This window comes from Ostrea edulis, chromosome 9 (genome assembly GCF_947568905.1).
Source record: "Ostrea edulis chromosome 9, xbOstEdul1.1, whole genome shotgun sequence".
Taxonomy (NCBI): Eukaryota; Metazoa; Mollusca; class Bivalvia; order Ostreida; family Ostreidae; genus Ostrea; species Ostrea edulis.
Genome location: NC_079172.1, coordinates 39161905 through 39189827, shown reverse-complemented (window position 1 = coordinate 39189827; position 27923 = coordinate 39161905). Strand labels below are relative to the sequence as shown.

The 27923-nt window shown below is 35.5% G+C and overlaps 1 protein-coding gene across 1 annotated transcript; it reads left to right on the top strand.

Annotated features, from left to right (window-relative positions):
• Positions 1-254: 254 nt before the first annotated feature.
• LOC125660365 (uncharacterized) lies at positions 255-27923 on the top strand. Its single transcript, XM_056149170.1, has 8 exons — positions 255-382; positions 551-659; positions 3698-3823; positions 9892-10065; positions 13815-13938; positions 14191-14495; positions 21920-22160; positions 27626-27923. The coding sequence occupies exons 1-8, from the start codon at positions 339-341 to the stop codon at positions 27769-27771; spliced, it is 1269 nt and encodes a 422-aa protein (XP_056005145.1). The 5' UTR covers positions 255-338; the 3' UTR covers positions 27772-27923.

Here is a 27923-nt window from a genome sequence, read left to right as displayed (position 1 = left end):
AAAAAATTCTGTCAATTTCGTATAAAATGATACGGAAATATCAAATATGAATTCAATCGGTTTCCCTTTGCACAAAACTCCGCACAGTGTCAAATCTCAGGGAGTACTTTGTTCTACGAATAAAGATGGAATATTCTGAGCTTGTCTTTGCATACATTCTGTAGTTTGGAACCAAAGAGCATATACTGTAATTATGACGTTACTCTGCCCATGACGTCACAATCAACCCGTAAGTTGTCTTGGTTATATAAGGTAACAACATTAATGGCTGACTAGAGGGCGAAACGCGTAAATTTTGTTTTCAGATTTTTCGCAAGCGTTTTAATTTTTTAGCGAATATGACAGCGTCTCTTGTTGAACTGGTTCAGTCTGGAAAGAACCCGTAAGTTGTCGTTATTCTATTTTCTGTGATTTGTTTACAAAATATCCTTGCATGTATCAATTTGCTTTGTTTATTTTTTTAAAGCAGATTCGTTGGCAAAAATAAATGTCCTACATAGAGAGAAAAAAATCGCAACATATTTTCTTCAAATTTAATCTTTACCTGCAGCATTGTTAAACCTGGGCCCGATGTTCCCAAGTGCGACACCGCGAATACATGGGCTGAGAAACATCTGCGCCGTACGAGGAAGACAGACGACATGTCGGAGTATCAGGCGGTAAGTTCACAGATCACGTCATCATGTTGTACTCGTCAGAAAAGAAAGATCCCCTGGCCTAATGATCAATGACTTGTTATGAGTCTTTACAGATTAAAAATAATAGTAATGCAGTCAAAAGCCCCAAAAGGGGAGGGGAAGGGAGTATACAAGTACATGTATCTATGGTTAAGTCATTACTAAGAGGGTACTGTGGATCGACAGTTTGATGTACTTGATCGAAAACAGTAGAGTTATATTCAATTTTAAAGAAATAAGAATATTAATCTTTAAAACCTGAAAGCCGGCCTTTGCAGAAACTTGAATTAGTAGAAAATCCAATTAAAAATCACGTGTTTGTATTTTTATAAGACAATCACTAGAACACAGAAAATAAGGTTCATGTCGCGGTCACTCATGTGATTTTAAATTTTCTAATCAGTATCATTCTAATTTCCCCTTGCTTGGTCAATCTTAATGTAACATACAATATACATTGTAAAAAGAATAGGGAGCCCCCCCCCCCTTCTATGAATCTATGTTAAAAATTAAATTGCATATATTTACATTTTAAATCAAAGGAAGGTACCACTGCGATCACATACTACATGTAATACAATAAACAATACAATACAATACAATGGGTTTAACTCTTAATCAAGTTGCTTCCCTCTATTGACTTTTGTCAATGTTTGCAGTCAGAGTCCTCTACAATTAATAGATGATTGTAGTGGTGCGTGCCTATATTTACTTTAGGGGACACACATGATGATAGACACATAATCAGACTGCATGTTACTGAGAGGAACAATGAAACAGAATTTACGCAAGATACAAATAATCAAAGGACCGGGGGAAATGATACTATAACTAATGCAGGGCTCTGGTTTTCGAAGGTGTCTTAGGACTGAGACATGTCTTAAGATGGATTTTAAGTTAGGACATGCTCTATATGCTAAAGAAAACATTCTTTTCACTGTATGCGAAAAGGTAAAAATGTTAGTTGGAACAAAACAAGTAACTGAATTTACATTGCACCTTATTTCAATATAAAACTTATCCTATGTTCGGGAATTTTTTTTATTTGTTTCTCCATTTCCTAACCACCAGGAAAAAGATGCCGTGACGCTATAAATTAATGTTATTTCAGTATCTCTCATCTGAAACTGAAAAAGTTTAAACCCCCACCCTCATGAAACAAAAATTTTCTTTTTGCAGGTATTTTAAATTGTCATTTAGCAAATTCATACCAAAACTTTTGTTGTTTCACGGTAAGGGGGGGGGGGGATATGTTTACATACCAATATACAACGAAATTTTCACTCTATGGTCAATTACAAATGAGGTTAAAGTGTGGGAAATGAAGATTAACCATTTTTACTCAATAATATACAGTAATTTGACATATTAAATGGTTATTAATTGACATAAATAATGTTTTTAAAATATGTAACGTTTTAAAGCACGGTTTCAAGGAACATATACATTTTTCTACCACCTAATCAAAAGGAGTCGAAATTAAGAGCAATAAATTAATTTACACTGATATCAAAGTTAATAACCAATTTCTACTTTGTATTTTATCACTTGCAAAAATCACAAAACTTTTAAAATATACGAGTTGCTGGGGAATCCAGAGTTATCGTGCTGATAGTTCTTTAATTAACGCAGTTGATGTTTACAAATAGTGTATTGTGACGTCATGTTTTGCTAAAAGAAAATTAAGGGGGGGGGGTGTTCTTCGCCTACTGCTGGCGATGTATCTACATCAGTAAACAGTTCTTGATATGATAAATGAATAGATAAAAAATAACAAAAAACCAGAAGTTAATCTTAAACTATCCTGCTGTCAAATCTCTTAAGTACACGTACATATATAATGTTGAAATGTTCTTATCAACTAGAAAATTATACCATCACAGGAGAACCTATATTCAGATATTACCTTACAATAAGCAGTTTTATTATATGATTGAATAATTCCTAGCTCTCTAATTGGCTGAGATCCAACAATGTAGAAATGTTTACCTGCACGTGACCTTCCGGGTGAACATAAGGAATTATTTTTTCCACATAGGACCAAAAATAGGTCGGGAACTTCCAATTTGACGCGATCGATTATACCTATTTTTGCCGTCCAATGAAATTCCGCGTTTCTCACTGGGTTCGGCTAAGATTTCAGCAGGTTTGTTTTCCGGTCGTCACATTAACAATCAATCTCTACCCAGAGTTGTCGTTCCTTGCTCTCACTTACACCTCTGTAAACGTCTCAAGGGTTTTACAAGATTTTTGTAAAATGGCACGTATGCTCAAATAAAGTATGGTTTTGACTTCAGTTACAAAAATATACGTAAATAAATAAATATTAAGCAGATGTTAAGTTTTTTTGTGACACAACAAGCATTGATTTGGGTTGAAACGTAGATATTGGGTAGTTCACCAGGCCTTTTGATAGGTACAAGAAGAATATATAGTCATGGAAAAAATTATACAAATAGTTGCTTGTCCTACATTTTTCAGATATTTTATAACATAGTTCTTAGTTTTATTAGCCGTAAAAAAAAAACAAGTGGATTTACATGTGGAATTACATTGCTTATTTTGAGACGTTAACAGAGGTGCAAGTGAGAGCAAGGAACGACAACTCTGGGTAGAGATTGATTAACAATCTTAAAGAGTTTTTTAATCATATAATAAAACAATTATTGCTGGGTTTTTTTTTAGGTCAATACGATGATTTAGCCACCTTCGAAGTACAATATTCACCTCGCCCTTCGGGCTCGGTGAATATTGTACTCCTCAGGTGTCTAAATCATCGTATTGACCTCAAAAACAGCAATAATTGTATAAGCACATATATCAGTACGTAAGGGTAGATAACCCTAAGCTAAAAAAGTACAGAAAACATATTTACTACCGTCATTCTTGTGTGAGAATATTTTCAATCCCATTTGTAGTTTTTAAAGCCCTCCTTCGTTCCCTTTCAATGTCTTGGTAATATTTTCAGTAAAGTTAAGTAACTTTTGATTAGTTTATGAAAATGATGATTTAATTTGTAGGTATATAGAAGATTTCCTTTCCAAAGTCCACGGAGCTGTATAAGGCCCGTATGTAACAAGATGGATTTCGGCAAATCATCCGTACCGAAGGCGACAACCTACAAAACTGATTACGTTTATCGCGAGGTTCGTATCAAATAAAACGTTTTGACTGTACAAAGGTCTCGCAGGAATTGGCCAAAAAAAAAAAAAAATCACTAATACACACTTATTGCATGGCTTCTTGGGGGAACGGTCTAACACGCCAGTTTCAAGATAAGAGCTCTTTCGTGTAGGACGTGCATTTAGTGGAACTTTGAGAATACCTATGCTGGACAGATTGGACCTACAGTCAGTGAGGAAGAAGAAAAAATGTATCAAAAGTGACTTATAATTTATTTAGTTTGTGTATCAGTCGAATGAATTCGGGTGGTGAAACTGCGTATGAGAAACTCGCTGAGCACATTCACTTATGCAGCAATGAATATTTGTCCCAATCCCTCATGTAAACAAATTGTTTTGCGCCTTACCGTGTGCGAGAGTTCTCCAAAGGGAAATGACTCGGATGTATCTCGAAACCGAAGTATTGTTGTCCCTCAGCAGGGAGAAGACCTGGGAAGTTGCAGTACAAGGCCAACATTTTCTCCCTTACCGAGGGACAATTTGACTGTTTTCAAGAAACCATACAATAAGTGTTACAATACCTAACCTTTACAATTCTTAAATTCAACAATCACATAAATTATAATTATCGTTACCTAAACTACTATACAAATTGTAATTAGTTATTTTTAGCTGTTTCGCTAGTTTTGGTTATGATTTTGCATACCATTAAACACCCGAACTGTTTCCTGGTTGCAGAATGAATTGTTATTTACACCCTAATTTATTTTCCTCTATAACACTAATATGATTTAGAAACAACAATCTAACTGTTTAACCAACTCTCACGCTCGTTGTCTATTGACCGGTGTTTTGTTTGACACGAGAACGGATCTGTTGCCCAAAGCCCGTAGACTGAGGGGAACAGATCCGTTCGAGGGTCAAACAAAACAGCTGTTGTCCGAGGACCCAGTTAATAACTAATTTGTTATACACCTTCATTTTTTAGGTTGTTTTTACTAGGTGCACGTGGTTTTTTTTACTTTGAACGGGACAGTGTGATTGCGTACATTTATCACCGATTCCACTAGTTTAAAAGAAAACATACCTAATATCCTGATTGATAATTATATTTTTCGTGTATCTGCTCTGCTTTTCATCAATTAAATTCTGTATTTCATCATCATCAGGTAAATCAGTGAACATCGCCATTACGTAAACAAATCAGCAGACCAAGAATCATGTGACTTGCTTATTACAGCTTTAACATGAATAAAATAAAAATAAGTAAACTTTATCTTATACAATTGATTCTAGAAAATGATGAACAAATAATTTTTTATGTTCTTACTGTCCCTACTTTGAATACTTAATTGAATTTCATCTTCCGTTGCTGTCGCAAAATGTGCATCCGCCATTTCTCTTTATCCAAACGGCACTCGAGTTAGCGCCATATGACGTCATCGGTCAACAGTCTTTTTTAACAGTTCCCAGTCCAACAGTCGTCAGAACAGTCGAAATGTTGGATTTTTTTTGCAAGGAGTTATATAGGAACTGTTTTATAGAGGTAACTTGTAATATCGACTTCACATTCTGACGAATTGATGTGTGAATGGTGATTTTGCCAAAATATTATAAAAATCAAGGTATCAACAGAATATGGACAAACACAATTTTTAGCGTCTATAGACTCGAAGACGCAACTGCTAAATGTGGAGTTCATAGTGGAAAGAAAATATATATGTAAATGACATTTGCTGCAATACATTTCCCCCTTCATGAACCCTGTTTGATCTGTATCAATGATATTATCAACACCTTTTTGAAATTGTGTAGCAAAAAACAAAGCAACTCCTTCGTAATCATAAAAATCAAATATATAACCGAGCATTTTCCAGAAAAAAGTAATTCTTCGTGATATTTATTCAGTGTTTTATAAAACTGGTTTTTGTAAAGTATTAAGAAAATCTTTATAGGTGATCACTGATATGTTTACGCTAGCACCGTCTCTGGTATTAAATTTTAGTCACGGTTGGGGGGAGGGGTAATTGTAAGAAAGTTTTGAAATTCACCTCGTCCTCACACAGTCACCTGACGTTTGAACCCACACTCCCTTTAATCCACCGCCCATTTTTTAATGAGCAAAAATATTTCCTGAAAAGTCATGGATTCTATGTCTGTTGTATCTATCTTTCAGTACCCATCTTACCAATGTCATTTGCAATGTTATTAAATAGTTACATAACAAGGTTAGAAACAAATTCTTGTCGGTCACCAAAGGGTCTGTCGTTGACCTCATGCTGTAGTTCATAAAGTATCCACTTCAAAAGACAGTAAATTTAACCTCATGTCGGTCAGTAGTCCTTTTAAAAGCCTCTGAAACAGTCAAAGTGGCGGGCTTCTTTTTCGTACAGTTACATAGAAACTGTTGTATATAATACTATAACAAATTTGCTTGTCTCCCCTGGGATACATGGAAAAAAAACCAGTTTTAATTAGTATTCAATAAATTTATCTAAGTATCTATAATTAAAAATTCAGCAAAGTTCAGTTCAGTTCAGTTTATTTGTTTGTGCCATCTGGCACATCAGATATACAATTTTATACATAATGAAATATAAGGTGAACAACATACACATAATCAGAGCTATAGATCAACATACACATACATATAAGTATAAAAGATAATATTTGTAATATAGGTGATTGCGTGAGAGTTGTATGAAAATAAAAATAGAAGGGGAAAAAATTGTGTTAAATGAGAAAAAGAAATGGAGTGTAATTATGAATTATCTTTTCTTATTTTCTCTGCTAGGAATAAAAAATTTCCTAAGTTTCGCAATTCTTTAACATTTTGTACACTTGATAATTGAATTAATTTGCAAACGCTTGGACGTCTAAAATAATACTTTTTGGTATATAAATTGCGTATTTCTTGGTATTTTTGGACATTTCAAAATAAAGTGAAACTCATCATCTACGTCTTTTAAATCACACAATGTACATATTCTATTGTTCCTAAGTTCATTTTTGTATCGACCTGATTCTATATTAAGATTGTGAGAGGATAGTCTGAATCTAGTTATAGTTTTTCTATGTATTTCACTCATTGATTTAGATAAATAATACTGTAATCCAAAATTGTCTGCTATATATTGATAGTATTCCCCTCGTGATGACTTTCTAATTGCAGAAAACATTTCTTGCTTATGTAAATCAAAAAATCTTTGCTGTAATATTTTTTGCGTAGGTTTATCAATAATACTTTCATTAAAAATGTATCCAAGACCTAAGTGATTTAATTCAGTTCGTATGTCATTAACCCAAGGATCATTTAAATTTTCTCTGTCTTCTAAACACGATCGCAAAATACAATTATCTGAATTCTTTAATTTTATCCAATATTTAAGGATTCTTGATTTTCTAATGATATGCAGGGGAAATCTTCCTAATTCATAATACACTAAGCTATTGCACGTACTTTTCTTTACCCCTAAAACGTTTTTACAGAATAATGCATGTAATTTTTCAACATCTTTGGCTTTATGAAAACCCCAAACTTCACATTCGTAATTTAAAACACTGTTTACATATGTGTCAAAAACAGAACACTTACTTTTAATGTTAAATTGGTATTTCCTTAGTTTACTGTTAATTGCAAAAAACGCTTTCCTCCCTTGATCTGCTACATTTTGTACATGTTTTTGTGTAATGTTAAACTTTCCATTATAATTAAATAACATTCCTAGATAATTAAATTTATCAACCGTCTCAAGCTTCCCATTGTAGAAAAGTGTTTCATTACCTCTTTATTTTACCTCCGTTTCTGAAGATCATTATTTTAGTTTTATCGACATTTAAAGTTAATTTCGATTCATTGTTATAAACGTGTAAAGTGTCGAGCATACGTTGTAGGGACTCAGGACTCTCAGCAAACAGAACCATATCATCAGCGTACATTAATAAAAACAAGTTTAACATATTCAATTCAACAAATGAACAGTGCTCTCTAATAAAATGCATTTCACAATCATTCACATATAAACTGTACAATATAGGTGACAATACCTCACCCTGGAAAAGCCCGGTCCTATTTTCAAAGTATTCCGATAGCAAACCATTGTGCTTTACACAGGATTTTACATTTTTATATAAAGACTGTATAATTTTCAACAATTTTCCATCAATACCTTTTCTTATCACCTTGCACCATAGTCTAGATCTATCTATTAAATCAAAAGCTTTACGATAATCTATGAAACAACAATATGGTCTTCCTCCACGTTTTTTCAAAGTTTTTTTTATTTATTAGTGTTTGAAGAGCAAAAATAGCATCGATTGTTGAATTCCCTGCCCTGAAACCAAATTGTGCATCTGTTATAATATTGTACTTTTTTTATCCCAATTCAGAAGTCGTTTATTTAAAACTGATGTAAAAAGTTTCCCAAGACAACTTACTATAGTGATTCCCCTGTAATTATTTGTGTCACATTGGTCCCCCTTTTTATAAACTGGAACTATACAACCTTTAGACCAAGATTCAGGAAAGTAACCCGACATAAAAATAGAATTAAACAATTTTAGTAGAAGTGGTATAATAACGTCTTTACAATCCTTAAAAAAATCATTTAATAAACAATCTTCACCACAGCTTGTATTTCGTTTCAAATTTCCTATGGCTTTAATTATTTCGTTCTCCGTTATAGCAATATCCAATTCTTCATAGGACGTATACCCATCTGAATCTATAGTAACATTTGTGACACTGTCATCATTAGCTTTACCCAATTCTTTAAAATGATCAACAAACTGGTTCAGTGAAATGCTATTGGTTGTTTGAGTTTTACGTTTACTAAAGTATTGTTTGGGATTTTGTTTTCTCAATAAGTCAATCATGTCACCCCCATGCCGTTTGTATTGTCTCTTAAGTCGAAGTTCTATTTTTTTATACTCTTTCTTCTTCCTGATTAAGACTGAATGGTTATCTACTGTACAGTAGTAGTATACAGTTATTGACTGGGTCATCGGACAACAGCTGTTTTGTTTGACCCAAGAACGGATCTGTTGCCCGAAGCCGTAGTCCGTTCGAGGGTCAAACAAAACAGCTGTTGTCCGATGACTCAGTCAATAACTGTTTTGTTATACATCATCATTTCTTAGGTTGTTTTACTAGATACACATGGTTTGTTGACTTTGAACGGGACAGTGTGATTGCGTACATTTATCACCGATTCCACTAGTTTAAAAGAAAACATACCTAATATCCTAATTGATAATTATATTTTTCGTGTTTCTGCTCTACTTTTCATCTGATGAATTCTGTATTTCATCATCAGTCAAATAAGTGAACCTCGCCATTACACAAACAAATTAGCAGACCAAGAATCATGTGACTTGCATTTAATAACTTTAACAAGAATAAAATTAAAATAAGTAAACTTAATTCTATACAATTGATTCGAGAAAATGATGAACAAATAACTTTTTCATGTCCTTGCTGTCTCTACTTTGAAGAATTAATTTCGTTGTCCGTTGCTTCCGCAAAATGTGCATACGCCATTTCTATTTATCCAAACGACAGGAAAAGATAACTCGAGTCAGCACCATATGACGTCATCGATCAACAGTCTTTTTTTAACAGTCGATTTTAACAGTTCCCGGTCCAGCAGTCGCCGGACAGCAAAATGTTGGAATATTTTAGTAAGGAGTTATATAGGAACTGTTTTATAGGGGTATACATGTAACAAAATTATTTTGGTTTTTTTACATCATCATTTCTTAGTCTTGTTGACGTCAAGAATTACGTGACTTACATAGTCCAAGAAATTAAGGCAATAAGTTAGCAGATCAACCGAAGGCAACACTTCGAGAGATTGTTGACAGGCGGTCGGCAAAATAACAATGATTGGTGAATTTGGGGGATCTTTTCTTACTTAATGTACAGTAAACAAAAAGTGTTTAGATGAGTTTACAAAAGGAAGAAAATTAAGGTATATGACAATAAGATAATAGCTATAAATGTATACTATCAATTCTGAGATTGGCTCATTCATAGCAGCTCATGGAATAACTGTAGAGAATGAGTCAACCCTCAATGCATTTTTTTTTTTCAGGATAAAAATGCCATCAAAGTGCAGAACTGCAAACCGATACAAACCTACCGCTCATGTTCCGTCAAACTCTCCGATCAGACAATCTATAATATGTCCTATCAAAACTTTTGTAAGGAGGCCGCCAAACTTTGTCACCCGGTCAAACCCAAGAAAGCTCCGCGTGTCGAATTACAAGTGAGTATACACTACTGTACAATTATGTTCAATGTGAATCAGTATTATCTCCAAGAGAATATCCTGCTCATAAAGTCATAATTACTTAATAAGTTTCATAAAGTCATAATTACTAAATAAGTTTGTAGTAATTACATGTAACCTACAACATGTAAGCGTTTTATCTTATCGAGGACCAAAAAATGATAGTTTATAATCAGTTTATTTGTTGACAGTCAGCAATGCATGGTTCGGACACCATGATGCCGTCAGAATTTTAAACGCAGTATTAAGTCTTCCCCGGAAGACATGTGTCGCCTGCTAGTTCATTCCATATGTAATATATCACGTATAATGTTGAAAAAGTAAATTATTCAAATGGTTTTTGTAAGTTTAATACTCCTTTTAAAGGTTTTGAGAATTACTAAACATTCTTTAACGATAACTGAATTGAAATTGAAAGATGAGACATTATTATGCAATGGAATTTGTGGGAGAATCTGTTTGAAATTAAGACATTTATTAATGTAGACTGAATGAAAACATATGTTTGAAAATATGTATCAACCTGTTACTGTGCTCTTCAAGACAATGGTAATAACCATAAGTAATTATCTGTTGGGTTTACTGCTTAGTCTTGTTGTCTTTTTATATATCCAATTTACTGTTTCTCAAGAAAAATCATAATTAGTGCTGTTCTGAAATCACATATACTGTCCTTCAGTATGGGAATTACAAATACTGTCCTTTTGTACATAAAAATACTGTCCTTCAGTTAATCATAAAATAAAATCTTCAGCAAAAATTTTTTTTGCTGTAAAAAATTCTAAGTCCCGGCAAACAGGAAGTTGATAAGCGACAGATTCGAAAATGTCTTACACAATACAGTTGGCCACACTGATGCTCTGTGCCAAATATCAGGGAGTTGCCCCATGTGGTTCTTGAGAAAACTGTGACAGAAATTTTTTGTGACGACGACGACGCCAGACGACGACGCAGGACGACGCAAGACGACGGATAGTGATCCCTATATGTCGCCACTGCGTGTAACGCAGGCGACACAACGACAATCACGTGACACATTTTATCCAATGACAGAGGGTCATTCTAGCACTGTTGGTTTGATTTCGGCCCTGGTATCAGTCTGAGTTGGTGGTTACGGGTCGATCCCGGGGGCGAGGACCCTAAAGCTCCCGAACACTGATACCAAGGCGAGATAAAAACAACAGTTATTTCATAGATGTCTATATCATATTCCTGCATGTATCAAAACACAAACTAAACTGCACTGCTTTGTTGATGTAGAATACATTTGATAGCAGTTATGACATATATGTTTGAATTGCTACAACAACAAAACTATAAGCAACACTATACATGTTTTCGAAAACAAATGTATTCTATTCATAAGTAGTACATATACTGAGTATAAGGGTAATCAGAAAAGACTAGGGAGGGAAAATGTCTCTGCTTTCGAGAATTGTCGTTTCTCTAACATGTGCAAATAGACAACTAAATTCCTCTCGAAGACACCTGGTAAGACTTTTTAGATAAATTCCTGGCAGTTTGGTGACGTACATTACTACGTGTCTGTTGGAATTCCCATGAGCACGAATTGTGCGTCTTTGTTAGCTGACCTGTTTTTATATTCCTATGAAGCAGAATTTATTCAAAAACTTCTACATGAGAAGATACAATCTCGCTGTGACCTTCAATTCGACATTTGGATATATCGACGACGTATTATCTATTAACAGTAATAATTTTCATTCATATGTCGATTCGATATATCACAGTAAACTCGAAATAAAGGACATCACAGAGTCGTCCATTTCTGCTTCATACTTAGATATTTTATTGAAAGTAGATATTAACGGCAAACTAACAACTGAACTTTATGACAAACGGGATGATTTTAGCTTCTCCATCGCCAACGTTCCATATTTATGGAGCAATATTCCATTATCACCTGCATATGGTGTTTAAATCTCTCAACTGATTCGATACCCAAGAACCTGTTCTGCGTATGGTCAGTTTTTAAATCAAAGCAGGCTACTGACAAACAAGTTGATGGTGCAGGGGTTCCAACAGTCTCGTTCAAAGTCAGCATTTCGCAAATTCTATGGTCGTTATAACGATCTAGTTTGCCAATACAACCTATCATTGGGTCAAATGCTGTCTGATGCGTTTCATACTGATTTTTAGGCCGTTCTTGGCACACTGATTTTGACTACGGATAACTCCGTTTACCTGATCAAGATATAGGGCTCATGGCGGGTGTGACCGGTCGACAGGGGATGCTTACTCCTCCTAGGTACCTGATCCCACCTCTGGTATATCCAGGGTCCGTGTTTGCCCAACTCTCTATTTTGTATTGCTTATAGGAGTTATGAGATTGATCATTGTTCGTTATCTTCATCTTCCATGTACAATGTACATATTGAGCTCTTTAGAATTTCATGTATTGCAGACGCGGTGTGGATCTCTCCTGTAGGTATGTCGTGGCGGTGAGTGTAGTTCCGTTGAGTACTACGTCATATGTAATACTTGTCGGTCAGCATGTGACAGCCACGGAATACATGACTGGTTCGTTAATTTAGAATTGTAATGTTAAAACTTTGCTGCCCAATACGACTTGTAACTGCCTGTAGATTGTTCAAAGGAACAGGACCTGGCGGCCGAGAAAAGAGTTCTAAAAAGTCAGACGTAAATCGCAATCGTAAGTGTTACGACTACGATAGGTTTCGTGAAACGCTCTTATACGTGCGCGTCAAATGATCTTTAACGTAATCGTACGTTTACGATCTACGATCGGTTAGTGAGACTGGCCGACTGGTGTATTTGGATCTCGGATGTAGCATGCATGATTTTCAACCCAACTTTCTGTGTCAGTATGGATTGTATTCTTGGTAAATATTCAAAGCAAGTCAGTGATTTCAAGAGTATTCTGGATATTTTGTTTGTTTTTGTTGGCTTGATGTTTTTACGTCCCGTAGAGACTTATGTTGAAACGTCATCGGTTGTCGGTGAGGTGCCACAAATCCTGAACTATGCTTATCGCATCAATGATGTTTCTTTATTATGCCGTCGACTGCCGCAACATGGGACCCCTTATTTTTGGAAAGACCCACAACTCTCCTAATATCGAGCGTTTGATGAACGACCTATTTTCAAAGTCTTGGGTCAAACTCGAGTCGCGAAGCAAACGATCTAACCACTGAGCCACCATGACTGGTTCGAGTCACTTGGATCACCTCGGCCGATTCCATCTAACCTCCGATGTATGATGTTTTCCGCCATAGTACGTATACAATGACGTATAACAACATGTCACTGATCAACTAGAACTACTGACAGTTCCCGCGAAATGCAGTCCATTTTAAGATATAACGCTCTCAATGTTTGTAATTTTTTTATCTTTGAAAATTGTTTTTTCTCGAAATAGAGGGCAGTTTCCTAAAACAAACTCGATAAATTCATTAAAAACGCCAATTTCGTCACTACTTTCTTAAAGCGGCAGTCTTTTCCAAGAGAGTATATAGACGACCGCATTACAAGGGTTAAGCGTAGCTACATAACAATACACGACATACTTTCGAGGTTAGAAGTAGGGTATTGGAATCTGCCGAAGTTTGCCCGAATGCGGTCCAAGTCTGAGTACAAATAGCTGTAAAATTGATTGTACATTTAGATAAACTACATGATTCTCTACAAATGTTAGGAAAATAACACATTTCTATTGTTCAACAATATTCGACTGAATTTTACAGCAGACGCCAGGTGGAACTTGTGATGCTGAGTCAGCCAAGGAGTCATTGAAAGTGGGCGTTATTTCTGCACCGGAAGTTGAACAAACGCCATCTTGTAAAGTCAAGATCACCGAACCAGTTGTTGGTAAGTACATCGGCAACTTTTTATAATGTGTAATGCAAATCATTTAGATTTCACGGAGCCACTGTATAAACTTCATCTACAAAGTACACAAGTTTACACCCAAAATATATTTGAATTTAGCATCATAGTTTATTACCATTCTTTTTACATACGTTTACAATGATTAGAAACTGATATAATGATATCAATAAAATGATTTAATCATTGCTGTGATTACGGACTGTAGTTCATACTTTACGTTTTCTTTTACAGGGAAAAATAAAGCGGTTTCCACACAAAGCGCCAAGCCTAGCAAAAACATTCGGTTTGCTCCATTTAATGGCGTGACCACTTTTACGGCGGACTACGTTAAATTCCCCTATGCACCTCGTCAGCCGTTATGTAAACCACCCTCTTCAGAAAAACCCTATGATCTGGGTCCTTTCGATGGCAGAACTACTCAGAGCTTAGCTTACAAATCGTGGCCGGTATTTCCCTTGGAGACCCCCCCTTGGGCCGTCAAGCCAGTGTACAAGCGACCCCACCATGGCGGAATGCCGTACAGCAGCACGTACACGGTAAATAAACGAAACATGTATTGCTGGCAATCATAGCAGCTGTTCCTATGTGAACTCTGTATAAAACCATACCTTCATAAAATTGTAAGGTACAAAAAATTAGAACTCCGAGACACAATGTTTTAACATTTCATTGTGAAAAATAGCTATTGATATACATATACATGTACTGTACATCTTCATGAATTATTCTTGGTGAAATGAATGACTATTGGTCAATATTCATTTTCGCATACGACAGTCGGTCTAAGTTTACTCTCTGTCGACATCCTATGAATTCCTTTTAAAGGAAGTGATTGGCAGATTCAGAACACTTAAGACAGATAAGAATTTAGATATTGAGGGCGTGGTCTAAGAATAATGATTATGGGTCATTGATTGAATATAAACCGTATGCTCGTTCGAGGTATTTGTGCGGAAATCAGACCACGCTTGTGAGGTCTGGTTTCACGCACAGACAGATGACGGATATTTTCCCGATTCCTTACTAGAGAAGTGCACATTCGTTTACGTTTTTGACAGGAGGCGAGGTAATTACGCCTTTTTTAAATTTGGGAACATATGTGACGTCACATTGAGGTTAAGTAATCCCCTCAATCGGAACTCCTCGAATGTCTCGGGCTCTTGACATAGATCTCGGATGCAATACGATGGCATCCATGAGCGGATTTGATGCATTGTTAGCTATGACGTACGTAACGTACAAACTGCCGTCAAAGTTCGTTTGCTCACAAACTGATACTTAGATGAGGCCCAATCGGAACCTTTCGAATGGCTCGTGCATTCGGCATATATCTTGGCAATAGGATCACGCTCTCGTCTTTTTCCCTAACCAGTAAGAAGACTCGAACGTGGATCAGCACAAGAATTGCATCAAGTATCATTAACGTCTTTTTCATTCTAATACATAAACATATAAGTGGAAAATGATAGTGGTAGAATGTCATAGCTATGTATGATATCTCAGATGCATTTGAAAGCTCACGTTTCATATTGTAACGTACGACTGTGACGTCATAGTTGCATTTGTGTACATATGGCAACACACTCTGATGGCGTCGATCCACATACGAGGTTCATTTGCGGTTACGGAAATAGCCGAGTAGTTACGATTGAGATCTTGGATGTAACGGATGGCATCCATGAGAGAATCTGATGGATTGTAATTTATGACGTATGTAACGTAGTGATGCAATCGGATCACGCGCTCGTCCTTTTCCGTAACCGGTAAGAAGACTCGAACGTGGATCGGCGCAAGAATTGCATCAAACCGATGCATTTCTTCGCCGGAAGCGCGCCCGTGGATTAGGTTAAAAGGCCAGAACCGAATCCCTGAATAATGTGTTATTTATATTTTCACCACAGATTCAGTTATGGTATCATTAACGACTTATTCACTCTAATACATAAACATGTAAGTGGGAATTGATAGTGGTACAATACCTCAGATGTGTTTAATATCTTAGATGCATTTGAAAACTGACGTTAGAAAGTGTAACGCACGACTGTGACGTCATAGTTACGTTTATGTGTACGTAGCAACCAACTCTGAGGTTCATTTGCGGTTACGGAAATAGCCGAGTAGTTATGATTGGTAGTGATACTATGACGTCATAGTTCATAATCTATGTCGAGCGCGCGAGACATTCGAGGAGTTCTGATTCACGCTTCCACGCCCCGTCACATGTTTTCTAGTCTCGTGCAACCAGACGCTCTGCTTTTTCCGTAAATATCCCAAGAGCAGAGAGTCTGGTAAAGATACGCGATAACGTTTGTAATGTCAGAACGAGGCTTACCAAAATTTCGGTATTTAATTTGATTGGTTGATTCAACACACCTTCAAAATAACGACTACCGAAGAAATTTGTAATAGATTGAATTTACCGTTTTAGCTTAAAGATTTACAACTAGAGTGTTTATAAAAACTTTTGTAAAAGGAAAGGATTTATTTGCTGTTCTACTGACGGGAAATGGTAAAAACCGTTTTATCAAAATTACTTTAGGAGGCAAAAGTGAAAGTACAATTTCCAGCTGACAAAGAGCGTAATTTTTTTTTATTGTACATGTAGTAATGATTTTCCTTTTAGTATCACTAATGAAGGATCAACTAATTAGCATCAAATTTCGGAATTGACTGTTTATGTCGGAGAGAATCCAATGGAAACTACATTGTAAATTAGCGCTCCCTAGCGGTAACAGTTATTATCGCGTGTCTTTACCAGACTCTCTGCTCGTCGGAGATTTACGGAGACAGCCGAGTGTCTGATTGAACGAGACTACATGTTTTCAGACTCCGTCAACTTATGTAAACAATATGGCGGACGATTTAGATCTTATACAGGATACCTTTTCAATCGCCTCGTCTACTTGTGAATTTTCACAGAAAAGTCCGTCAAAGGGTTTGACATACTTCAGAGAAGGTTATGTTCACATAATTTCAGTGGGTAAAAACGCGGAAGAAACAGTAATTATAACTTATTTGTTAGCGCTAGATGCTTTCGCTGTATTTGAAGTAAAGAAACACCACATCGTCTAACCATCGAATTGCAGGATCGGCTGTCATCGATGCTTACTGTTCATACACAGCTGGGTTAATTACGAAACGTTTTCCGAGTTTTGAATAATTGTTTTGTTACGGAATTGACGATGTTTGTTGTTCGGTTGAAACTGAATAACTATATCATATATGCTGCGTTGACCGGTTCAATAAAATGTTTCATCTGCTTGCTTGCTTTTGCATCTTTTATTTTACTATTATTTATGATTTACTTATGAAAAACAGTTAAGCATTATCAATAATTTACATTGCAGCTCAAATACCATCTATGATCTCCATTAAATGTTCAACTTCAGTTATACTTGCATGAATATTGTAGATCTAGAAATCTACATTGAGATATTTACATGCATATTTTTTTTTAATGGTAATGGGTTAATTAGATCATTCCAAGTTTTCATTCCACGTCCATCCAAATATCTATTTCTATTAAAAAAAAAACAACTTGCAAATCAACAGAGAGAATGTGTACAATGTTTGATAGACATCACCATTTTGACAGTACAGTCAAGAATATGTTAAATGACACACAATGGAAAACTTGGATTATAAACAAGAATATTATCTATGCTCTCCATTTTTATAAGAATATAAAATACTATTCGAAGAAACCGGTTTTCTCATGTTCCGCAGCTTTGTTATTTATCTTGGTGATGAGGCGTCGATGGGAAGTTTGTCGTAACGTAGTGCAGTAGGCTGTGACGTCATAGTGGTAATGTATCAAATTCACTCAGTCTGATTAAAATCAGACTCCATACTCATTATCATATCGTTCCCAATGATATGATAATGAGTATGGGGTCTGATTTTAATCAGACTGCAAATTCACTATAATGGATGCCATCGTATTTTAAATATGGATGTGGTCTAAAATATATGAATTACAGAATTTGCAATTGGAAAACGTGTGTGCTATACCAGTAGCCTAATGATATAGGAATGGGATGTTTGTTAAAGGATCTACCAACAAAACACCCCCCTTCTCCCTTCTCATCAGAACAACAATCCACATCGTTACATATACAATATTTTGAAATACGAATTGCATTAAAATAGAAATTACATTGACCATTTGATAGAAAATAAATTATTTCAGTGAAAATGAAATACTTTGAATACACAAAAAGTGCGTCACAATGCATGTTGAGTATGACACAATATGAGGTGAAAGAACATATTTTATTTTCCAATCAAGGGCCCTCAAGGGGCAGCATGAAAAAACATACAAATAATGTACATATACAAGTAAAGAAAGAAGGGATTACATAACACACAGTTATATACAAATAGTGTCATATATTGTTCAAAATAAATTTTCCAGTTATATTTAGAATAGATGGCTCTTCATAACATAGTATGTAAATGAATTTTTGTTCATCATTGAGTTTGGTAAAAAAAAAATTAACTGTCTTTTCTATAGCACCACAAAAAGATTTTCTTTCATCAACAAACTTTTCACATTTAATCAAAAAATGAATCTCATCACCTAATAAACCGGAGTTGCATTTGTTACATATTCGTTCATTCCTAGTAATACCAGAATATCTACCAACTTCAATCATTAATTTATGAGCTGATATCCGTAACTTACAAATAGATCTTCTAATATCAAAATTTTTAATTTTATTAAGATAGTTCTCAAAACCAAAGTGCTCTTTAAGTTTAAAATAAGTGCAGAGTTTTCCATCAATTAATCTATTTCGGTTATTGTACCAGGTTTCAGTGTATTTATCACAGAGTAATTTCTTTACAATTTTCTTAAATCTATACTGACTAAAATCTCTTAACGGATATCCAATTTTAACATATTCTAAAGCTTTTTCTACTATTGAGTACCATAACAGTTTGTTGTTGAAATGTAAAGATTTACTACATAGATAAGCATCCTTAAGTAGTTTAAATTCATTTTGGTTTTCAAGCCTGTACCAATAACAAATGATCGATTTCAAAATATCATGAAGTAGAGGGAATCTCCCCAATTCTGATAGTACAGCAAAATTTGTACTTTTCTTATGTACACCAAGAATACATTTAGAATATTTTTGATGGTGAAAGTGTGACGTCAGCATTGATACATGTACTGGTTGGGTGTAGAAAATGATTTAGATATTTCTGTTAGGCGGATCTTTGTTGTTTTTTTTTTTTAAAGAGAAACAAGTGTTCTACAATAGATATACTTCGAATCTTATTTACCGGTGTTTACTATTAATTTACTATCTGTCATTGAGACAGTTTGTATGACTTTGGAATGATCAAATGGATTCTAACTTCACTTTTAACTAACATATAAAATTTAATTTACAGAAAAATAGGCACATCACCTTTCAAGTTTCCTGTTAAATGAATTCCTTAATGACCATCCAGAATTTTTATGATGTCTGTTAAGTGATATTCATTCATTTCTTCCTTTAATTCTAGAGAGTTCGCATCATGGGGGATAATAATTGTGTAAAATAGTAGGCACTAGTGTAGAGTTTTGAGGGGTGTTACAAAAAAAAAGTAAATTGTTTAACTGTTTTTATTTACTATGTTGGTAGTATAAATAGCTGTCTTAAAAATGGCATTTAGAATTAATGTCAGCTCTGTTGCGTTTCAGAGAAAATAGTGTCTGAAAAGAAGTCATAAATGTTCTTTTTTACCTTAATTTATGACTTATCTTTAAGAATAAGCAAGAAAATACACATTTTTTTAATCTCAAGTACAATAATCTAAGTGTTTTCTTGAATTTCCATTCACTGTACATTGTTGGGAAATTGTTTTTAATTATTAGAAGAAATATTTGTGAAAAAATTAAAAACTCAACATTTAATGATTTAATTGTGGGTACGGTCCGTTGCCATGGAAACACGATGCATGGTTCAAGTAATTTTCACTTTTTAGCTCACCTGAGCTAAAAGCCCAAGTGAGCTTTTCTGATCACCCGTAGTCCGGCTTCCGTCCGTCTGTAAACTTTTAACACTTTTGACCACAGGGCCAATTTCAACTTAAGTTGGCACAAAGCATCCTGAGGTAAAACGAATTCTAAATTGTTAAAATAAAGGGTCAGGCCACCTTCCAAGGGGAGATAATAAAGAAAAGGTAAAAATAGAGTAGGGTCATTAAAAAATATTCTTCTCAAGAACCAGAAAATCTTATATTTACATGAAAGCTTTCTGACATATGCAGATTCAAGTTTGTTAAAATCCTGGCCCCCGAGGGTTAGATGGGGCCACAATAGGGGATAGAAGTTTTACATACAAATATATAGGGACAAACTTTAAAAATCTTCTTCCCAAGAACCACTGAGCCAGAAAAGCTGATATTTACATGAAAGCTTCCTAACATAGTGCAGAGTTAAGTTTGTTCAAATCATGGCCCCCTGGTGTAGGATGGGGCCACAACAGGGGATCAAAGTTTTACATACAAATATATAGGGAAAATCTTTAAAAATCTTCTTCTCAAGAACCATTGGGCCAAAGAAATTCACATTTACACGAAAGCTTTCTGACATAGTGTAGATTCAAGTTTGCAAAAACCATGGCCTCCAGGGGTAGGTTGGGGCCATAATAGGGACTACGGTTTTACATGCAAATATATATCGAAAGTCTTCTGATATGGACCAAGGTGACTCAGGTGAGCGATGTGGCCCATGGGCCTCTTGTTTAACATTTACTATCACTATACACAAAAGTGTGAAATTTTCGTTCAGATTTGTGATTTTTGCACTTTCCACTTTTTTAAAGACAATTCTCAATGGTTACTGACAGCTTCTCTTAAATCCGAGATTTCAAACTTCCGCCAGAGTTCGTTTGCTTACAAAGCAAACTCTTCCAGTTAGGCATTATGGGATAGCGATTTCTTCGGCGCGTATTTGTGTGATGTCACTATAGAATGACGAAAAAACATAACGTCAAACGTAAACAGTTCAAAATAAGAATGTAAACAGAAAGTTCATTACTTTACACTATAATTTGAACAGAGTCTCCCTACTTTTTAATGATCTTGTGATCATTTTATGTTTGAAATAAAATCCATGCATTTATATTAATGCTCTTAATGTCAATATCTTCAAACTTTTAACTACGAACTACTTCTTTAGTGTTATTTGCCTGCGTGATAATCGCGGACTCACAATATATATTTGAGGAGTTCCGATTGGTCAAGGGCTTTTACTGTACGGACTTTTATGCCTCAGTAAACATCCGGATACTCTTGCGAAAATTACATTTTCATGCATCAGTTGTCCCCCTTTTTACTCCTATTCAACGTACAATATTTAAATAGTGCATGTAGCTGAGTGTAACCCTGAAAATTTTCCCCGCAGCCGAGGTTTACAATTGTTTTTCGGAACCGCCGCGGTGTTCGTCCATGGTCAAGTATTGTTTCCCGTTACTAGATATTAGCACCCTGGAAGGCTTGTTTTTTTTCTTTTCTAAATTATTGCTTTCGACCAATCAGATTCGAGTATTTTACATGAAAGTATAATAATGCAATTGTATATGTATACCCTCACAGGTAATAACTTTAATTGATTTTGAAATGTTGTGATGCTCATTTCTTATGCTTCTTGATATTCAATTGTATTTTGGTTTTATATGAATAGACATGCGGAGTAGACATAAACAAAACAACAACAGCGGGGGGAAAACACACACACACACACACACACACACACACACACACACACACACACACACACACACACACAAAACAATCAAAGAGAACGTTAGAATCATTTGCATCAGGCAGTAAATTTCATGTAACTCGCACCTCGGGGCCTCACATAAGTAATGTTGCCTTCAAATTCCGTCATAATTGACACCATACATCTAGTACAAGTCAACTATATAAAATTTATTGACCTATATTTTTCCTGTATTTGCTATAGTCTGATTTTGAAAATCCCCAATACATTGTGGAAAGGGTGATGTTAATCAAACCCAGCGCCGGAAATGACATCATTAAACAAAAGGGAGCGAATGGAGAACAACAGTCCTGCAGCACGTACAAAGGACACTATCTGGCATGGGAGGGTGCTCTTCCTTCCAAATCCTGCCAAATGAAGCAAATCTACATACCATCAGAAGTTCCAATGAATACTCAGTCAACCCAGAAGTCACATTTTAAAGGTAAAGTGTAATATTTGTCATCTCAGAAGTTACATTTTATAGGTACATTGTCACATATATCATTTTAAAGGTACATGTAACCTTTGTCATATCAGAATTCATATTTTAAAGGTACATTGTAACCTTTGTCATATCAGAAGTCACATTTTAAAGGTAAATTGTAACCTATGTCATTCTAAAGGTACATTGTAACCTTTGTCATATCAGAAGTCACAATTTAAAGGTACAGTGTTATCTTTGTATACCGAAGTATCTCTTGAATCGGATATACGTCAAATTCCACCTTTACTTTGACTCATTCGTCGCCAATTATGATTTACTTAGACTGGTCACGTGGCAATGGTGTAATATCGATACAAAGTTTCATGGATATACATATCCACTATCCCTCTTTCCGCCCCCTTCTCCCGCCCTTTCTCTTTCCTCTTTTATTTAGCTCATTTGACCGGAAAACGTGATCGGAATGCCCCTCTTTGACGCATGATATGTTATGCCTCTCCTGCAAATTATATAAAAACACTGCGCTAAGTAGAAGAGGTGCAGGTGTTAATCTTGTGGGAGTTTTTTCTCGAGTTATTTTGTCCGACTACACGTTGAAAAGGAAAACGTAGCCACGATCCGGTTACAGGTCAATTATATCTTCTATTGTATATAGGTATGTACGACGGCGTACATGTATTCGTGCCAATTTAACCTAGCAGAAAAAATAAAAATAAATCGTAGAAACGACTTTTTAAATCGTTTCTACGATTTTCTAAATCATAGAAATGACTTTTTAAATCGTTTCTACGATTTAACAAGAGACCCATGGGCCTAGAATTGCTCTTCTGATACATTGTAGAACAAGCAAAAATTCTCACTAACCAAGATTCATCAATTAACAAAGTTTGATGATGTTAAGTCAAATAGTACCTGGAAATTTAAATTTAACTGTCCAAAAGTAGGTCACGGTGACCTACTTTTGGTCGACACACTGACGACTCAAGATGCATCAACTGACAATTCAAATAGTATTCAAATATAGCCGTCAAATTTCAAAAGAAGGCCACAGTGACCTACTTTTTGGTCGACACACTCCAAAGACTCAAGATGCATCAACTGACAGTTTGATAATTGAAGTCAAATAGTATCTGAAATATTCAGATATAAACGTTAAATTCCAAAAGTAGATCACAGTGACCTACTTTTTGGTCGACACACTCTGAAGACTCAAGACCCATCAACTGACAAAGTTTGATGATTGTAAATCAAATAGTATCTGAAATATTCAAATATAGCCGTCAAAATCCAAAAATAGGTCATGGTGACCTACTTTTTAGTCAACACACTCTGAAGACTCAACATGCATCAACTGACAAAGTTTGATGATCCTAGGTTTCATAGTGTACAAAATATGCATCTAAAATTGAAAATGTGAAATTTGAATGTCTGCAAAATTCAAAAAGTAGGTCACTGTGACCTACTTTTATATATAAATATGTTTCGAATCCTTTAGACGCATCAACTTACAAGATTTGATGACTCTAAACCTCTCGGTATCTGAAATAACAACTTAAAATGTATTCATAAATGATTAGCCATAAAATTCAGAAAGTAGTTCATGGTGACATACTTTTCACATGACGCAGTTTAAGGTTCCATTTTTATCAACTGACATCTTTTGATGATCATATGCATCAAAATCCATTTAATAATAATTACCTGCAAAATTCAAAAAGTAGGTCACCATGACGTACTTTTGAGACAACATGACATTAGGTTCTAAGATGCATCAACTGACAAAATTTGATGATCCTAGTCCTTATACTAAGCAAAATATCAAAGTTTTATCAAAACAAAATTTAAGGTCAACTTTGAAGTAACCTTGAGACTACAACCTTTGCCCCAGGATGATGTCTTGAACAATTTTTTATCTACAACCTATCCTCATCCTTGTGCATAAGTTTGGTGATAATTTGCCCAGTGGTTCTTGAGAAGAAGATTTTTTAGCAACCACTACTTTTGTTTGCATTTTCCTAATTATCTCCCCTTGTTAAAGGGTCACAACCCTAGTTTTAGTACAAATGAAAGCCCTTGGGCCAAGAATACCCTGTGACAAATTTGACAAAAATTGGCCAAGGGGTTCTTGAGATATAGCCCTTTTTCCAAAAAGTTGCCGCACACCGCACGCCAGACATATGGCCATATGATTAGCTCTTTGAGCCTTCGGCTCAGAAGAGCTAATAAATCGTACAAACGATTTATTTTTATTATTTTCTGCCAGGTTAAATTGGAACGAATACGCCGTCGTAGGTATGTGTTCTTTTGTTTGTGAAAATAAGCTGGAAACTGTATGTAAATGTAATGGGGCCTTTCTAGGTGTAAATGCCATCATCTTTCAAATTACGGCGGAGAAATGAAAATAACGAACGGTGGTGAATCTCATAATTTCTATAAGGAATACAAAATAGATAATTTTAGTTTGTTCAAACCAATGTCCCTGATTCCAAGATAGGGATTGAAGAGCGATGTTGTATAAAGAAATCTTTAGAAACTATCCACAAAACACATGGTTACAAGCTAGTCGACACAATGAAGTGCCAGCATCCTCATATATTATAAAACCAAGTGTCTACACCATACCCCAGGTATACATACATATAAGACATATAATGCACATATAATCAAAGATTAATACAAATACAACAGAGGTTTAAAGGTTCGCATATAAACATATAGCGAAAATATCTTGTACTAATCTTATTCTCGATAACTACAAGGCTAGGGTGTATCAGGATTAATGTACAAGCATTCTCCAATAAACAAAAAAAAACCCAGGTTTCTTCAAAGTATTGACCATCCCTTATCCCCCTCCCCTAGTGCCCAGAAGAGGCCACAAAATGTTGAATACAATTACGTTTGCTAACACCATAACTGCTGGAACCAGATCTACACGTGGACTTCAGTCTGCTCAAATTAAAGAAAACTCAAACTAAGTTCGAGATTTTTTCAAGAAATCCAAGCCTTAACGGGGCTTATTAGAGATAAACTTAAAAAGCTTTTTAAAATTCTTAACATATCCTCAAGAAACTATGGTGTCCGGATAGGGCCATTTGCAAAAGCGTGACTGCGCGTTAGTCACAACACGCCGTCACGCCAACAAACAACGCACCTTCGCGCAGACAAGCAACGCGCCTTCGTGCTCTCACGCCAACAATCAACGCGCCTTCGCGCTCTCACGCCAACAAGCAACGCGCCTTCGCGCAGACAAGCAATGCGCCTTCGCGCTCTCACGACAACAAGCAACGCGCCTTAGTGCTCTCACGCCAACAATCAACGCGCCTTCGCGCTCTCACGCCAACAAGCAACACAACTTCGCGCCGTCACGCCAGCAAGCAATACGCCTTTGCTTGTTGGCGTGACGGCGTGTTGTGACTAACGTGCAGTCACGCTTTTGCAAATGGCCCTATCCGGACACCATAAGAAACACAGAAGCACAGTTTGTCAACTCAACAACAGTGGTAAAATTTGGCTTAATAATATCTTTGTATACTCGCATAACGTAGATCGAATTCTTCCACTCAACCAGGCAAATACAAGCATGACGGAGTTTTCACGTAATATAAAGCTGATGCGAATTTACACATAATATAAAGCTAATACGAGTTTACACAGAATAGAAGACTATTGCATGTGAGTTTACGCAGAAATCAAAGATAATGTGTAATTTTTACACCGAAAGCGTAGCTAATCGATACAAATACAAAAACTGTGAATCAATTATAAGCATTATTAACGCCTTAAGTGACTTTTTATAATCTTTACTAGGCATGCATATAGCAACGAAATATTACAGTTTGTCAAAATAATAAGCATATACTTATACTTCTATACTACAGAGGTCTTGGTGTGTTGGGCCACTACCTGTCTAATACATCTATGCGTCTCATCTTTGTATGAGGTAGACGATTCAGGCGAGTGTTGTTTTACAGTGATGTAATTCCTTCCTCATTTCCCTTCCGCTCTCCTCCTCTCCTTTTCTTTACACCCTTTTCCCGCTTTCCCTCCTCCTCTTTGACACCCATCCTTCAACCTGCTTGCATTCCCTGATCTACTGATGACGTCACTATGTTGCTAAGTAATATAACCCTATAGTGTGGTGTTACGTTGGCTCCATGAACTTCGCGAACCCGACGAAAATCCGACGAAAGCTGCTGGGACAAGGGACTCCACCTTCATGTTTTTAGTTTCACTTTCGCACCCTGGCTCTAAATACGTACAAACAAGGTACATGTAGTGATTGACTCCAACGGAACACCACAACTTCCAAATGTTGCTGCAAGAACTACCCACAATAACTCTGGATTACCGCCTACATTTTCAAATTGTATATTTTAAAAAGCTTTGCAATTTTGCTTTAAAAAATTTAAAATGCAAAGTAAAATTCATTAGTAATTGATTATTAACTTTAATACTAGTGTTTATTAATTAATTGCTCTTAATTTCAACTCCTTTTGATAAGGGGGTAGAAAAATATGTTCCTTGAAACCGGGCTTTAAAACGTCACATATTTTAAACTTCTTATTTATGTCAATTAATAACCATTTGATTTGTAAATAACTTGATATTATTGAGTAAAACAATATTATATATAATATTATCCGTGAAACAACAAAGGTTTTGGTACTTTGCTTAATGACATTTTATGATATCGGTAAAAAGGAATTTCTGTTTCACGGGGAATAAAGATGTTTTAAAAATATTTCCCGTTTTCGAATTATTCCTATAGTAAACTACGTGATTTTAACCCAAATTATGGAGTTATCTCTCTTTGTTTTGTCAACTAAATCATTTTTAATGAATATTCATGTCAACAGTGTTCGAAATTAACCATAGACCGATAGACCAATTCTATGTCAAATGACACTGGTCTATGCCAATTGTATTTGAGATAGACCAAATTGTCTATGCCGATTTTCTAGATTTAAAGCAGTAAAGTTATCACAAAGGACCCAGCATGGTCAGTCCACGTCTGATAAACTTTATGAAGAAAGGAAGATATTGTTATGGAAAGAAAATATGCTTTCCAAGTACATTAGAAGTAAAGGAAAATGTTATAAATTTGTGTTTTGTTTTGTTTTTTAATGTTGCGGCCTATGCCAATTCGATGAGGTCTATGTAATCTAGTTTTGGCATAGACCTGTGATCTATACCAAGTTTTAAACTAATTTTGAACACTGTGTAAATATCTTTATTGACATAAAAATATATATTTGAAAATGATAACTTTTAAAAATTCACCAGAAGGTAGGCGGCGAAACAATACTATCGTTCGCAGTTCTTTCTATTATTTATATGAAAAGCTTTCACCCTTTCGCCCTATGAACGATGGACTCCTAATGGTAGATTACAAATCGCTAGTGTTCTGAGCACTGCAATATTCTGTGGTCGGAATTGGCAGAAATATTGAATGCTATATATTTCAGGTACCCAGGCAGAGCGTCCTAGTCAGTGCCGCAGAACGTCTGAACACCGCATGATGGAGGGTAACAAGGAGATGTATTTCAACACAGCCTACCAGGATGACTTCCAATACCGAGGACGACCGATGAGCTGCCCTTCATCAGTTTAGCCGTCAATGCCGCCACACATCAGATTCTCCCCGGTGGCTGATGTTTTCTATTGCATTTTGAGAATCATATACATGTTGTTTTTAAAACCACGTTTAGAACCTTTATAGTATTTTTGAAATATTTAGATTTGATATATACATATAGATTTTAT